The 16,841-nt window shown below is 45.9% G+C and overlaps 1 protein-coding gene and 1 long non-coding RNA gene across 2 annotated transcripts in view; one reads left to right on the top strand and one right to left on the bottom strand.

Moving 5' to 3' along the window:
• ARHGEF5 (Rho guanine nucleotide exchange factor 5) overlaps positions 1-7,317 on the bottom strand; it is a gene marked incomplete at its 5' end in the record, with an annotated part of 32,548 nt that extends 25,231 nt beyond the window's left edge. Inside the window, one exon of the mRNA XM_050969919.1 lies at positions 7,225-7,317. Within this exon, the coding sequence (XP_050825876.1) occupies positions 7,225-7,317 (93 nt within the window). The remainder of the gene's footprint in view (positions 1-7,224) is intronic.
• A 149-nt stretch (positions 7,318-7,466) lies between these two features.
• On the top strand, positions 7,467-8,933 carry LOC127059156 (uncharacterized). Its single transcript, XR_007776641.1, has 2 exons — positions 7,467-7,698; positions 8,686-8,933. It is a non-coding gene; the product is annotated as an uncharacterized LOC127059156 (long non-coding RNA).
• The last annotated feature ends 7,908 nt before the right edge of the window (positions 8,934-16,841 follow it).

Here is a 16,841-nt window from a genome sequence, read left to right as displayed (position 1 = left end):
ACCGCTAGGGCTTATGAGCAGTTAAACATGGGTGCAGTCACTAGAAATTTCAAGCCAGTGGGGCCCACAAAGGATAGCTGTTATCACCAGTAACATAATCCAGGCTGGAAGGGGAACACACATCTGGATACCGGGGGCTCTCCTTTCTACAGCGCCACACTGCAGTCATTCACTAAAAGGAGACTCTACAGAAGACTTAAATTGTAACTGGTTTTGGCATATTTTTAGGGTAACCAAGAATGGCCCTATCCAGCAGAATTTCCAATTCTGTATTCTAGCTGTTTCCAGCAGTTTCTGCCTGTCTGAGGGTCATCTGTGCAGCTTGGGTAATAGTAAACCCTTCTACCTCCCAGACATACTCTGAGGATTAGGCAGGGAGTGGCTACTCAGAGTACTGAATATGGAAAGGCCTGTGATAAACCCCATATCTGATTGCAACCATAAGCAAAGTCTTATTTAAGCAATCCTTTCCCCAACAAAAATATATCAGCTCCTCACTCTGTTCTTTCCTTCCATGTATTTTTGCCTCCAAGTTCTTCCAGATAACAAAACAGATTACTAAGATATTTTCCTTTTGTGCTGTAAAGTTGTTTACTACAAATAACAGAGATTTTTCCCACAATGTAGTGTACATACTTAGTTGTTTTGGCTCATTCTGGTATCACACTTGTACTGGAGGAGTCTCACTGCCCAATCAGCTAAAGCCCCACTCCCATAATCTCACACATGTCAGATATATCTATTAGATATGTTTATTAGAATGTGAATGTCTATTTCTCACTGTGCTCACATCTAGGGGAGACCCCTTTTCCAATTCATTCAATTTATGAACTTAGGACAGAGAGCATCATTTATTTCTTGTTCCCATTAAACACAAAACTGCATTTCTCTACCAAACCATAGTTTAAAACCAAGCTGGTGTTTTTACATGTGCTTTGCTTGACACTTCTGTATTTGTCTCCCGCTGCAGTTAATACCTTTTTTTGCCTTTCAGTGCACTTTGTTTACTCTTTTTAGTAATCACAACAAAACCTTTTACAATGCTACCTTTTAAATTAAGCTTTCAAAGGCAACATTCTCATAAAATGCAGTTATACATTTCAGGGCAGATTTGCTTCCATACTGCCTTGCTGAATGTGAGATTTCTGATCATGCCAGTTTTCACTGCACATACAATGCAGCACATCTCATCTCTTCTTGTTCTGGTCTCTTCTAAAGTCATCTGGCTATGACTATCAAAGTCAGAATCAATCCATCATTCACCTTTTACACTCAGATGCTTATTTTCAGATCTGATAACACTGTTATCACCCACTCAGCAACTGGATAGGCAAAAATGATGCCGGTAGAGAATGAAGAATAATGCTGGTAGAGAATGAAAAGAAATGTCTGTGGTTCATCTGGATAACACCCACTGGGCAATTCAGCTGTCATGACTTTTCCAGACACACAGACACAATTTTTAGCTGCTTTTCATAGCCCTGACTCTCCCTTGTGATGGAGCACACACTACAATGACATAACTTGCATGCCTGGCCTTGCTCTTTCAGGATAAGGCACATTTCATTGCTCAAGCATACCTCCAAATTGCTCATCTTCCTCTCTCTGCCCTCTCCGAAATGAAACAACTCAGTTTACTCATTGTGCAGGGGCAGAAGACAAGGTGAACTGTAGGAGTGATGCAAGAGGACGACTGCCTTCCCAGATGGCACCAAAACAAGCAGTGCTCACCCTGTGCCTACAGGAACACCCTACGGCCTCCCTTTCAGCCTTCCCCACATGCCCTGATGGAATGTTCCCTCTTCCCAGCTGTGCCCAGAGATGAGAAGAGAGTGACATACAGTCATGTATTCCCTATACACATCACCAGTTGCTATTAAGAAATTACTAGAATGGAAATAGACACACTGCACCTTCACTACTTCACCAGCAGCCTGGCAGCCCTCACCTGTAAAACCAGACTGTGATCTAGGAGCACCTCAGAAAGGAGAGTGACTCAAATGTTGCAGATGGATTACATTTCATAGTCTAGAGTTACCCTTGAATGCCTGCGCTATGGAATACCTACACCAAAACTTCTGCATCTAAACTCAGGCTTAATCCAAGGATTAATCCTGGATCCAGTAAAGACATCTGATGCTACAGCATCAGAGCTTTGCTATAGGCACTGGTATGTTTTTTCCTCTGAAAGCTATAATCTTCCCATCTACTCTTTCCAAGTTTCCACGAGCCCCTCATCACAGACAGCAATCTGTAGTGAAGATTTAAGGGCCCAAGTAAGATTTAAGCTATTCAAACAATCTGTGTAGGCATTTTTGATCATTACACCTGCAAAGGTGAGTGTAAAGCACACATACCATATAGCTTACACATCCTGATTTTTTGCAGCTGCCCAGCAAGATCACGGGCAAAGCATCTTCTTCTACTCCTCCCAACGGTGGCCTTTGTGTTAGCTTAACACTGCTTTGTGCACCTATTTCTATTACCCAGTGAATATGCAAGTGTAGCCATGCCAGCCACTTGTGGCTGATATGAACTGGGATCACATCCAACTAGTTACAAGTTTGCTTGTAAGCCACACTCATGTCCCCTGCTTATCCCTGGGCTTTTGCAACCTGAACAAATCATGCCCTAACACGATCAGGATCCTAATCCCCTCCCCTGCCTCCAGAGGGGTGTGCTTTGGATTCATAAACTCTACTGCTGGATTTGGTGATGAAGCAAGAGCTTTCCCTCCCCTCACCTCCTCCAGTCACACCCTGTGCAAGGCTGGGTCTGCTCACCAGTGCACAGCTCTGTTCTGCCCATGGAGGGGATCACCCAGCTACTGGATCCCACTTGGCACCCCAGCCTGGCCCTGATGGAGATATAGGAATTTCTGTGTATGATCAGCATTAGGAACCCCAGTGCTTAATGACTCTGAGCACCAGCAAGGCTGTGGGCAGTCAATCTCACACACTGAGCCCCTGCCTGCAGCTGTGTGTTCAATCTGAGATAACAAAAAAGCGGTTTGGTGTCCAAATGCCACACACTTCTCTGTGACACTGCAAAAACTATATGTTTTCAGGAAGGGAATTTATGGCCATCTCCTTTAATGCAGTATTCTCCCAGCAGCAGATTCCTGTGCTTCCTCCATCTCAGTTCCCTCCTTGTGTGCTATCCAATTACAGTTTCTTCAGCCACTCCTCCTCAACCTCTCCTAGCACCAGAACACCCTCTATTTTGTATACATTTACATATGTGTCTCTCTTTTATCTATGCACATTTGTACACAGGTCATGGTAATCACCTTCCCGCTTCGAAATTTTTCCCACTATCAAAACCAATAGCCCTCCCCCCGACCTTGCACTGAACTTATACTAAAGTCATGGGAATTTCTTCTTCCAACTTCATCTTGCTTTTAATCTAACCCCCCAAACATGAGGTCAAAACAAGTCCCCACCACAGGCTCTGTTCCTCATCCTGCACAGGACTTGAAGGAATGGTGTCTAAAAGAATAGATGGGGAATGGATTTTGCCTCAGCAAACCAATTCTACTCAAAGGGCAAGAAAGCTGGAGTCACTTGTTAATGGAAAAGACGAGATTAATGAAGCTTTCCCAAAAGGGCACCCCACATTGCTCAGCACTGAGAACTCACATCTAGAACACATGAATGCATTAACTTAGAACTTTTCTGCACCACCGAACCCTTCACAGGTAGCAGTGTGTCACAGCCAAGGCTCAGACCTTCTTCTTACACTAAATGCTCTTTCCCACACAACAAATTTCAACATGCACTTCTTGACCAAAGACATAAAAGCAGCTGACCTAAACCCAGTCCTGCCTAAACCCAGTTCTCCCAAGCCAAACAACAGAGTTAATCCACACTACTGAGTAAATCAGGGCAGCTGTTCTCATATGTCAGCTGCAGAGGGAAGGCAAAAAGATATGCCTTCTATGAAGATTTAAAAGTAAGGAGTGCTTGTGACAACTCACAGTGTCACCAACTCTTCACCTTGCCAAAAGGAGTTCCATCCTCTGCCCTTTCTCTCCTGATGGTAGAGGTGCATGTGTGGTCTCACAACAAACCACAGCAGAGAACCAGCAGAGATGGCAACAGGAAGGCATGATGGCTTCTTTCAACAGCAGTACCAGCTGAGAGTATTTGTGCAACCACAGCCTGTTTATCCAAGCACAGAAACATAGGAACTAAACGTGTGATTCCCTCTGGCATCTAATTCTGTTGCTGGAAGAGGTGGTCCCTCACCACATTTCTCATGGACAGTGTCACGCTACACTTCTTCAGCAATCGCTCTGGTCACAAGGCAGACTAATCCAACTTCTATACTTTTTTTCATTAGGGATGGGGTTTAATATTCAGTTGGAGCAGTGACTGGACTGATCTGAGGCTACTTGGTCACCAGAGCTGATCCCAGGGAAGCAGCAGGAGATTGCAGTCAGGACTGGATGAGAACTGGATCCTTCAGTAGCAGGCTGTTATGCTGCTGGGCTGCTCATCATGCTCATCACGTGAAGCCCAGCTCCAAGCAACATAAGTTATTTAATCACAGTTCCCAGGAAGCCCTGCCTGCACAGAGACACCAGGCCAGGCACCCTCCATCACTGCTCTAAACCGTGCTGATCACCCAGGCTCCAGAAGGAAGAACTCAGCACAGCTAACAGCCATGGCTTACAGTACAAGAGATCATCTTTTAGTTGGAATGTGTCATCCTGGCAGCAACAGGCTTTCATGTCAACCTGTCATGAAAACTTGTAGCAAGACTTTGTGGTTAGGAGCCAGGCCAGACAAATGGAGATAAGAAATTAGTGAGGGTAATCAGCCATTGGAATAATTTACCCAGGAAACCACTGCAGCCTATCACCTGATATCTTGAAATCAAGACTGGATACTCTTCTAGCAGAATTTTGGATTCAATGCAGTGATAACCAGCTGGGAATGTAAATTCCTGCCAGGGGTCAGGTGAAGGTATCTGTCCCCAACTGACTGATACTCTGAACATCAACTGTGTGATTACCTCAGGAAAGAGGGAAATAACCTCTCTGTAGAGCACAATTGTCAAAACAATAGAGCACAACTGCATTTGCACTGAAGTCACTTCTGAGTTCTTCACTAAAAGATTGAACAGGAGCTCAGTGAGGAGCTGCAAAGCGAAAAGAAATTGCAAAACTTCCCAGGCATGACTACTGAAATAAACTAGCTGTGGATAATTTAGCCAAACAGTAACTAAGCAAACAACACCAACTGGAAAGATACCAGATGAAATAAAGCAAAGTAAACACTTAGAATCAAACATCCTTGGGAAAAAATGTGATTCCAATTAAGAATTGGAAATCCCTTGTGGGCTGTTCCTTAAATTTTGCCTGGGATAACTATGAAGAGTGAATGTAATATGAATACAAACTAATTAAATAAAACAGCCTATTTTAAACAAGACTCCAAAACAGATTACATTAAAAAGAAAAAAAAAAAGGAAATAAAAAATAATCAAAAACTATAGCATAATTTGGCTCTTTCCTGTTAGAAAGCACATGAAATAAGCGTACCCTAAGAAAGGTAAGATTCAACAGAACAAGCTCAAGAACATCCATCTAAAGTTAGCAGAACAAAAAAAAGAAAAAAAAAAAGGGGGCCTGCAGAACAGACTTACCGTCAAAATCTACCAGGATGCACAAGAAGTTCCCAGAGGAAGCATTTGTGTCCCACTATTTCAGAGAGCACAAAAATCAACCTCAAGCCCAGTCACCTGCTGACACAAGCAACTGACCGTATAACCCCACTGAGATTTACCCAGACCACGAGGCTGCTGTACAGGTAGGACAGGAGAAATGCCACCCTCAACCACCACCTGGAGAAACAAGGCTCTTCACAGAAGCCAGCTGAGCTCTTCCTAACATTAACAAAAACTAAGAAGAACTCAGATTTGTTACAGGTGCAGTTCTGAAATCTGAGTCACCCATACATTAGTCCTCCAAACCAAGCCACCTCCCTCCAGTGCAACCCTTTAAGCCCTTATCCAAGCCATTTCAAAGTCATTCAGGTTATGAGAAACTCCAAAACACCAAGGAATCGGGTCACAAAACTTCCAACAACACATTACACATGTGGCTTGGTCCAGGAGGAACAGGTAGCCAGCTCCAGAGAAGCCAAAACGGGCATTCATCTCCAGCAGCACCCTGGCAAAGTCTGCAACAAGTCAACACCAATGAGCTGAGCTCAGATCTCTAACTCCGTAATTCCTACCAGCTTTGATGCAGTCTTAGCCAATATCTGGGAATAAACGAAGCATCAAGCAACGACAAACATGAGTGCTGGGAGGACGATGGGTCAGGTGAGAGCCGTGGGATCTCCGAATCCCCCCCTGGCAGGTTGGTTGGGGCGCTGGGATTGCCATCGGAGCTGCTGCGGTGGCCGGGTCTGCGGGAAGGAGGCAGGAAGCGAGCAGCAGGCAAGGATCTCGCCTTTCGTTCCTCTGCCTTCCCTTCGTGACAGGCCATAAAAGTCACGAGGCAAGGAGGAAAACAAGGAGGTGTCCAGAGTTCAAGCACAGCAAGCCCACGACTCCCGGGCCGCAGCTCCCGGCGGGAGCTGAAAACCAGGCGAACACCGTGGGATCTCGCTCCTGCGTGGGAGGCACCATTTCTGCGGGAAGAGGCTCCTGCCGCTGCTTGGCAGGCGAGCCTGGGACCGGGCCTGTGCTCCGGGCTCTCCCTGCTGCCGGCAGCGGGCAGGGGAGCGGAGGGCGGCGGGCGGGACGGGCGCTGTCGTCGGGGCGGGCAGCCCCCGCCAAGGATGCGGCCCCGGGCCGGGCGGATCGGAGCCCGCTTCGCCGTCCCCTCGGGGAGTACCGGAGCCCCGGCGGCGCCCGGGACCCAGAGGGGCTCCGCGCCCCGATGGCGCCCGCACCGCGCCCGCCGCGGGAGGAGCGACGCTCGCCTTCCCCGCAGATCCCTCCTCCCGTCCCCCTCGGGTCCTAAAATGGTGGGCTGGCCGCCCTCCCTCCCCTTCCTTCTCCTCCGGGTGCCGTACCGTCCCCCCGCCCCGCCCGCCCGCCCCGCGCTCCCGGAGCCCGCCCGTCGCCCCCGCCCCGGCCCCGCGGGGCAGCCACCCCTCCGTCCTGGCCCAGGCTTCGCGGGGATCCGGTGCCAGGCCCGCGCCTCTCCCGGGAACACGGCAACGGCGATCCCGGGAATACGGCAACACCGCCCCCGGCGGCCGCCCTTACCTGCGCCGGGCTCACATCGCGGGGCCGGGGCCAGCGGTGACCCCCACCGGCGCCCCTCGGCCGCTGCCTCTTCGCCGCCCTGCGCGGGCCGCAGGTATGTCATGAGTGCCGAGTGCGGCTCCAGGTGAGCCGGGCACACCTACAGGAAGGCAGGCGGGCCGCCCTGATTGGCGTGCGGGGCCGGCGGCCGCGCTCCGTCGGCACCGCGGCGGGGCAGGGCAGGGCAGGTCGGCCGAGGGGCCGTGGCGTCGCGACAGAGACGGCGGCTCTCGCCTCGCTCCTGCTTCTAGCCCCGGCCGGCCACAGGCCCTGACACGTCCGAGTGGATGGTATTTTCCGGTTTTTTTTCTTTTTTTTTTTTTTCTTTTCTCTTTTTTTTTTTCTTTTAATTCAGTAGTAAGTATATGGGTGAAGGTCCTGGAGGGAAAGCCATAAGACGAGCGGCATAAGTCGCTCAGCCTAGAGGAGACTGAGGTGAGAGCTCACATCAATTCTGCAGCTTCCTCGGAAGGAGGAGGGGCTGGTCCTGATCTCTGCTCTCTGTGACCAGCGACAGGACCCAGGGAACGGCTGGAGCTGTGTCAGGAGAGGGTTAGGGTGGATTTTAGGAAATGTTCTTCACCCCGAGAGTGGTCGGGAACTGAACATGCTCCCCCAGACAGTGGTCACAGAACCCAGCCTGACAGAGCTCCACGAGCATTTGGGCAATGTTCATGGGCACAGGGTGGGATTGCTGCCGTGTCCTGTGCAGGGCCAGGAGTTGGCTGGATGATCCTTGTGGGTCCTTTTCAGTTCCAGACTTTCTGTGATTCTGCAATAACTGTGTTCCTCTCAGATTTGGACACAGCGCTTGTTTGCTTTGCCTCTGAAGTGCAGCTGACCCACCAGCCCAGGTCTCTGGACCAGCTTAAGACTCAGAGATGCTTTTTATTTTTTAAGCTTCCTTCATTATCTGAGTCTTGTTTTCCCACTCCTTAACTTCACATGTGTGAGCCCTTTGTGTTTCCTCCCAGCAGGCAGCTGGGGGTTCAAGGAAAAGTGTTGGGTTGTCTTAGGCTTTATAGGATTGCAGGATCCCAGGCAGGTTTATATACAAGATCGTCAAATAAATGAAAATTAATGAAAAACCTGAATTCAGAAGAAATTGACCAGGCCGTGGGTAGAAAAACTCTGTAGGCTACATTAAGAAACTGAATCCACAGCTACAATTCCTGGGCTTTCTTTCTCCTGTAGGTACACAGGTGCTTAAAGGGATACAGGATTTGTGTGAGGGTGCACTTTGCCATGGTGTATTATATAGGTCTTTGCTCACCAAAATCAAAATGCACAAAGAATTATCTTAGACAGGTGGCTGAGGAAGGCATTACCTATATTACATATTCTGTCTCTTCAAGTTGATATCCAGAGTGGTCTGTTTGCTAAGTCTGCTTTTTTCTCCTAATCATTTCCTGAGGCTTCCAGGTGTGTATCTTCCAGGATGTGCTCTGAAGATTTCAGCAAAAGAGAAAGAGGGAGCTTGGCTCAACCACCAGAGCAGCCCTGCAGCCTACACCTAGGCAATCCTGAACCCTCCCTTGTCTGCAAGACCCATGTTGAGTTTCCCAGGCAGGAAAACTATGCTCAGAAGTGGCACACTGAGAACTCTCCCCAGCCAGCCACAGAATCATCCTCGTGCCTGCTCCTGCCTTCTGATTAAATTACTCCTTTCATTCGTTTGTGTGGGTGCCTTTATTCAGCAGAGTGGATCAGCATCTGCAGCTGAGATTCCCATTCCACATCACTGCATTTACTGTCAGATGCAAGGAAAGGGGTGCTTCAAATTCCCATGTCTCTCTTAGTTTTGTGTCAGACCTCTGGGAGATTGTATAAACAGCTAGTGCATCTTCTCACTGCATTTTCTAAATTCCTAGAAGCTGGCAGCAGGTTGGAGTTGGTCATCCTGATTGTAAAACTGCTCCTCTTCTAGCCAGGAAAGGGCAACTTATTGTCTGAGGTGGGCTTAACTTCTCCACCTGTCCTTGGCATGTCCAGCAGCTGCAATGGCAGTTTTCTGTTTGATTTTGTGAATCATGTCTTGAGATACCTTGCTTCCTTTGCCTGCTGCAAAGAGTTTCAGTGCCTGAATACATCTGGAACCCAGCAGAGTGTGAGCAGGAGAGGGCTTGCCCCATGCTGTGAGTATCCCACGTGTATTGGGCTGCACTGTCTCTTAGCCCACCAAACTCTGGTCTGCAGCAGCTGAATATGCCCCTTTCCCTTCAAGGACATACCTCCTTGGTGTGTATACATATCTCTATCTATATCTATCTATATCTATATCTATCTATCGAAATATATATATCTATATCTATCTATCTATGTATATAGATCCCTGGTATGTCCCTTCCCTGCAAAGAGGCCCTGCAGCACCAAGAGCAGGGCCCTGTACCCTGAACTGCTCCTGCCTCCTTGTGCTATGTCGGGCTGCGGGGCAGTTGGGACATTAACCTCCCACTCCTCCCACTCTGACATCCTTCTCATAAACATCCTGTCCTGCTCAAGTCCTCCGCTGTCACATCCTCTCTGCTCTGCCCAGACACTATTCTGGGTTTAGTTCTACATGCAGAGCACACAGCTGGGCATGCCAAAATCCAGGCAAGCAGCAGGACAGAACAGTAACTTGGTTCAGCTGCTGACATATTCTTAAAACTAAAATCTGCTGGAGCCTTCCTTGGAAAACCAGTTTGCTCCCCTAGGCGTGTTCAGCAGCTGTACCTTACTCCAAGCAGATGCAAACCTGTGCATATGGCATGAAGAAACTTGGTAATAATGGAAGGGACCAGAATAGAGAGCTTGGAAACTGCAGGACAGTAAGTTTACACAAGGAGCAAGTAAAACACCCATCCCTGCTGAGTCAGTCCTGGCTGTTTCCTTCATTTCCTCCAAAGCTCGCTGTGAACATCCAGCAGTAGCAGCCCTTCTGAAATCCAGTAATCTCCTTTCCTGCCTCTTTTTTACGGCCTCCAGCACTGCATTTTCACTGCAGCAGGCTGAGAGAAGTGCAGACTCTCCTCTGGCCTCAGCTCAGCTTTAGTACCGCGTTGCTTTTGTGTGTGCCAGCACCTTCTTGAGCTACAACAGGTGCTGAAGTAAGAGGAAAAAGTGTCACAGTTGCACAGTAGGGTTTTTTTTTTAAATCTTGAACACAGCAGTATCACTGACAGAGGTTTTTATCCCTACAGCCATACCTTTGGATTCAGTCTGGTAGGATAGAAAGAATGCAGTGGAGTATGAGGTTGTTTTAAGTGTGCAAACTATCCCTCAGAGATATGAGTTGGATCTTCCCTGCTAGAGATTGAGGTGTATCTCTTGCTCTGATTTCCACACCTGACAGCAGCTATTATAATAGGACTATTTTTAGCTTTTGTTTCTTGGTTTGTTTACAGGAAGTTCTTCATTTTTGGGAGTGAGCTTGGGTCTTATTCTGAGAATCCGCTTCAGTGCCAGTTGTGGATGCAGTTACAGGGGTGAACTGTTGCTGTTGTCTGGGAGAGGCATCATTTATCCCAGGTGTTAAAAAAGCTATGGGCTTCACACAGACAAATACTGATTTCTGGGATATTTCCTGAAATTTGTTCAAGGAGATGTCCAGGCAGCTGTGACAGAAAAGTTTAGGAAAATACAGAACTGGGAAATTCTTTTGGGTGATACGGCTAGAAATGCTTTTCTGTCTGAAAGTAATTATAAATCTACATTGCTGCCATAACCTGAGTTAATAACAATATCTCTGAGACAAAACCCATATTGTCAAAGAACATGAACATCCCAAGACAAGAACAGACCTAAATGGGCTTCCCCCTTTTCCTTCTCAAGTGCCCTTTCCTGGGAATTCCAAATAGCCTGCAGCCAACAAGTGACCTAGATACAATGCTGTGTCTGCTCTTATGGAGTAAAACCAGGAGCAAAATAATCCACCTAAATTATATATCTTTATAATCCTTATTCAACTTCATCCAGGTTTGGTTTGTTGTTTTTTTTTTTCCATACGAAAAGCAGCAAGAATTGTTTGTACAAATGGATACCTGCATATGAAGCATGCAGGGATAGTTTTTGTCATGATGAATTATGTACCAGTTACAGTGAAGGTGTACATTGGATGGATTAAGTGTGAATGGCCCGTTTCCTGTGTTGTACAAATTTTTTTCAAAGTAATTGCAGTGCCTGGACTGATGTACATGTCAGGCCATTGTCCTACATAGCTAAATTCCCCCTTTTTAACAGGGTCTGCCAGGAAAATTTAAACAAATGGACAAGGCTGCAGACTGTTTTGAGACAAAGACTATTCTTAGGGGCATGAGAGTAAGGGATGGTCTGGAGAGTCCCTGCCTGTCAGCCATGAAAGGTAGTAAAAGGATGTTTTTATTTGCACACATTCTGTAGCCTGACATTGCCCAACAGTTCACTTCATTATAAGCTCCTGGCTGTTCTAAAAGGGATGAGGTGGTTCTGAACTTGTGGATGTCAGCCTGGGGGAAGCTGATGTACTTTCCCAGCTCAGTTTACAGCTGCAGTTCAGACTGATACCAAAGAAAATGACTGCTCGTGCCACAGCTTCAGAACAGTGTGGGCTGCACAAATGTAAATGTTGGGTTTGTTGACCTTCCCTGATTTGGATGGAATTGAGGGTAGAAATGGCCAGTCTCAAGCAGTAAAAGCAGGCAAGATCACCTCAGATGTTACATCAGTTTCGCCAAGGATGTAAAAAACATCAGCTGGGCAGTGGGAAGACAACGTACTGCTCAAAGCATAGCTACAAACTGAAGAACGAAATTCCCACAATGTATCTCCTGCTCAAGATCTCACATGAACAACTGCAGCAAAACATGATTTAAAACTTCACATCTATTTGCTTATATACTATTTTTCAAAAGAGAGGAGGAAATAGCTTAAAAGTTAGTCCAATTCCATTAAAATCCTTTTATTTGGGATTAATAAAGTACGGATTCCTTTCACAAGCAAGAAGCTCCTTTGAATAAATATTGGGGGAAAAAAGGAGCTATGCTGAAGGGGTTATAGTCTCTGAAGCAGTTACCAGCCTTTAATGATACATACTGTATTTAAAGCACCCTGTTTGCTGCTCACCAGTAGCATTTGGCAACTCAGTAATTGAATTCTCAGTGGAACAGTAGTAAGCTCTTACATTTTTAGGAGGATTTCCCTCAGCCAAACTTGCAAAAATTGCATTTGATATACATAATGCAGTATACCATCACATTATTTTCTTCCTGTTAAATATATGGCTTCTTAAGCCCTATTCCCGCCTAATTAATATATGGAGATTTATATGGAAGTGTCCTTGCAGGTAAATAATACAAACTTGAATTTAAAGGGGCTTTTTTTTGAAAATATATAGTGCAGGGAAAGGGTGATTTATGAGTAAGAACATTAATGAGGGTATTTTTGGTACCTGAATGTCAGCAGTGTATTTGACTGAATAAAATTAATGCAGTAATTTCTGGCCTAGAGTCCACACATATCGGGAGGTCCATGGGCTACCTGAGGAGGATTCACAAAAGATACCCAGGAAACATGAGACAATACCTGTAGACAAGGATCAAAAACAAACAAAAAAAAATATAAAGGCAGGTCAAAAAACCCCAGTGCTTCATCCTATTAAGATGCCTCCAAAAGGGCAGAAAGACATTATGGGGAAAAAAATGTATCCTGGGGGAATGAGTAGTCAGACAAAGAGGAAGATAAGAAAGCTTTTAGTGGGCTTTGCCTTTTCTCCATCATCCAAAGTTTTAATTTTTGGTAATCCAGGATCACAACATTGATATATCCACACACAAATTTTGGAAAATGTTAATGAGGACTGGTTATGCCAACATTTCCAAACAGCTGTTCTTTTACAGCAGCCAATATAGGCAATTCCAAGCTCAGTTACAATTTCAAGGAAATCTTTGGGCTTATCCTTTTTCTGCCCTGATATGCTCCATGAAAAGGATACCCCAAGCTGTTGTTCCTGGCAGGTGCCTTTCCCAGACTGAAATCCCCATTTGCAGCTCCCAGGGAGCCTTTGGGAGGCAGCTCTTTGTTTTTTGCGGTGCTATGCATTTCTGTGTTGTGGGATTCTGAACTCTGCAAAAAGGTGGATTTTTTAACTGAATCCTTCTGTGGTTCTTCTGTCGCAGCTAAATCCTTGTGCAAATCTGAAGCAGAGCCCTCATGCTGCAGTAAATTGCCCAGCCCATGCTACCTTTTACAATCCTGTGTAGGTAATTGCTGGATTGGGGTCTCAGCCTTACTTGCACCTCACACACTGATATTTCCCTTCCTTCCTTAGCAGTGAGAAAAAGCCCAAAGAGAGAGGATCCAGGATAATAAGCATTGTCTGCTTTTCCCCTTAGAGAAATCCTAGAGAACATTACTGGGACTCTTAAAATATTTCTACTCCATTTGGAAATGCTAAAGCAAGAACTTAGCAGAGTCTTCCTCTGCACTATTATATATGTGTGTTGATGGCAATAACTACAGTTGGGCCACCGTGTGTGTGTGGGGGGGTTTGACACTCAAGGGCTTCTCTAGAAATGGTTCTGAACAAACCAATCCACTCATTACCAGAACATCTAGAACACTTCATTGTGGTTTTCTGTTTCTTTCACATTCAGGTAGGCCACCCTGTGGTCATTTCTTCAGACTTTCTGCTCCAGCTATGAACTCTAGAAATAAATTACTATAAAGGAAAGGTGGAATATGGACAAAGTCACACCACTGCAGGTACTCTTAGTCTAGTCCAGACATGCTGAAATAGTTGGGACCTCTACAAAACTGACCATGGAGAGCAGAAATGAAAGCAGCATGCTGCCTACAAGCGACTTGCCGAACATTCCTCTGGTTTCAGCTGAAAGGGAGATTTGGCTCTGTAGGAGTTGCACGTGTGCAGGCTTTTCCCAATGTAGGCAACTGCAGCACCTGAGTGAGTGCAGCCATGTGGGAGGATGACACTCAGCAGCTTTGCCCCATGCTCAGAACAGCTGCCTCTGCCCCAACCCCATCTTGCCCATCCCTCTGCACTCAGAAACCACAGTTCCAGGAAGTCACTTCTTCCTAGCTGAGATCATATGGTAATGTCCATTTAAGTGTTGCTTGTGGTGTAGGTCAGTAGTAATCACTCAGGCCAGCCCTTCACTTTCCTTCCTCTTGCTGGCCAGACACCAAATCCAGCCCACAAATTAATCTGTCTCATTCGCCAATAAAGAGGATCCCCTGTTCATTAAAAAATTGGACACAGAAGTCCTTAGTTTGTATTAAGGTCCTCTTCAGTAACTGTGAAATCAAACCCTTAAAAGTTCAGAAATCCTAAATTCTCTCTGCATTCCAGATTTGTGTTTGGGATTTTTTGTTCCAGTTGTCTTGGTGGACAGAATTACACATAGTAGTGTATCTTTTAACAGGATAAACACAGTAATTCTTCATCATCTTAGTTTTTGCAGAGGAGGATAAACAAAGCTGAAATGTGCTTCCCTCTCTGTTCAGTGTCTTTGTAAAAGTCGTGGAGGTGGAGAGCTCCAGGCCTGGATGTGTGATAATGTAGTGCCCCCTCATGGGAAGCTATTCCTGATGCTGTTTCCGGGCTGCATCCAGGAGAGAGAACGTAACTCCAAACACCATTCTGTTGGCTGTGCCTGCTCCTCTTATGTTGGTTGTTGTCACACCAGCAGGTTTAGAGAGCAACTTCCCTTTTCCTCCCTCAGGTAGTTTTTATTTGGGCATGGGATTACTGTTAAGGCTTTCTGTCAGAACGTTCAAGAAACGTCCACCATTTTATTGTAGTTTCACCTTTTTTAAAAAACAAAATCTCTGGGATTTTAGCCACGCATGATGGCTTTCCTGGAGGCCCTAAACTTATGTAACATGAATCCTGTAATTGGATAACCAATCTCATAATAGAAATATGAGCACATATTCCTGAATCACCTCCATGATGTTGTCCTGTTGTATACTGAGAGAGGATTCCCTGTGCCACTCACTCCCCTCAGTTCTCAAAAAAGCAACCTTTCCATAGGAGGGATTATAATGATGGATGTAAGCTTGCACAGAAATACAATCATGCAGGGTGAGGAAGCATTGTTTGGAGTTCTGATGCAGTTGTTGGAAGGGCAGACTGAAGCAGGATTGTTTCTTGTGAGCAAAGGCACATTTTTAATGAATTGAGCTTTTGTCCTTAAAACACAAAAAGGGCCTTTTTTGTGATTCAAACTGTGTGATATTTACAGTTTTCTTTGTATTTAGTTAAGAACTGCACAAGAATAATCCTACAAATAAAACATAAAAGCAGAATGACCCTATAAAAAGAGTGGGGTTTCTGCCTCAGCAAAAAGGTTGCTGCATTGATGTGGAGGTTTAGGGAGTAAAGTGGCTGGGAGTAAAGTGGTTTAGGGAGTAAAAATGGCACATTGTTGTCCTGTAGTCAACATGCATTGTCACAGACTCTTCTGACATTTTCACAACTCCTGAGTTGAAGTCCCCAAGGAATCAGAGAATAAAGAAACAAAGACCCAAAGGTTGTTTAAAAGGCACCTAGTCACAACCATAAGTAGATGGTTGATCTTCCATTCTTAGGACCTCCCACTCCCTTGTTAGTGATTCTCAGAAAACCAGGTGAGGCCCATCATCTTAGTAGGGTGCTCACATTCAACCCCTACTACCCCTGTGTCCTGGAGCATTGTCACATTGTTCTCTGTGATTTGGGGGTTGTGCCTTATACTCCTTGCAGGAGTCCCCACAGTGGCTTGAATATCTGTGCCTTTATCCCACATCTGGTGCTGGAATGCCTTCCTGGCAGGTCTCACAGTGAGCACTTTTCTTTCAGGGGCTGGTTTCCTGCTGAGATGCTTTCACTGATGCTGAGTAAGGAAGGATGAATTCTGGCTCCAGCTCTTCTCACTGGAGCAAACAAGTCAGGCTTTTCTCCAGGGTCAACCAGCTGATTCTGAGTCAGGTCAGAATTCCCATCAAAACCCTTTCCACAAATATGCCCTGTGGGAATCTGCCTAGATTGTTTCAGCTTAGATACCCATTCATCAACTCAAAAAACTCCTAATTCTAAGTCCTTTAGGTACTCCATTACAATAAGATGTCCTGGCGGCCTTAATTACTCCTGATGGACTGGGAAGGTCAGAATGCCTCTCTGTCTTGGGAGTATTCTCTGCAGTGAATCCCAAAAGGGCCACATGGTCTGGGTTTTCTTCCAGTGCCTGAGATATTTTATGGGCCTATATCATCAAATGGTGGAGAGATGACTCTGTGATCTTGCTGTGACACTGGCCCAGCCCACAGACATTTCAACAGGAGTAAAAGTGCTCCACAGAATATAAAGTGGCTGCTGCTTCTCTACATGGGAGCAGGATATAACAGAGGAAAAAGGTGGGTTGGAGGAAGGAGGTGCCATGGGACAGAAATAGTACTAAATGGTCTTGGCAGCATTTACCTGCTCAACAGCTGCAGGTTTCTTTGAGAGGAAAGATCAATGTTTTCTATCCAAATAATGTTTTGAATTTGAGTGCCTGCTTTGAAATCAGGATTTGTAAATCTATAGTAGCTTTGTTATCCAGATGCAAAACTTTTTACTCATC

Source organism: Serinus canaria, chromosome 1A (genome assembly GCF_022539315.1).
Source record: "Serinus canaria isolate serCan28SL12 chromosome 1A, serCan2020, whole genome shotgun sequence".
NCBI classification, from domain to species: Eukaryota; Metazoa; Chordata; class Aves; order Passeriformes; family Fringillidae; genus Serinus; species Serinus canaria.
Note: the sequence above shows the minus strand (reverse complement) of the source record. Positions and strands in the feature narration are given on the sequence as shown.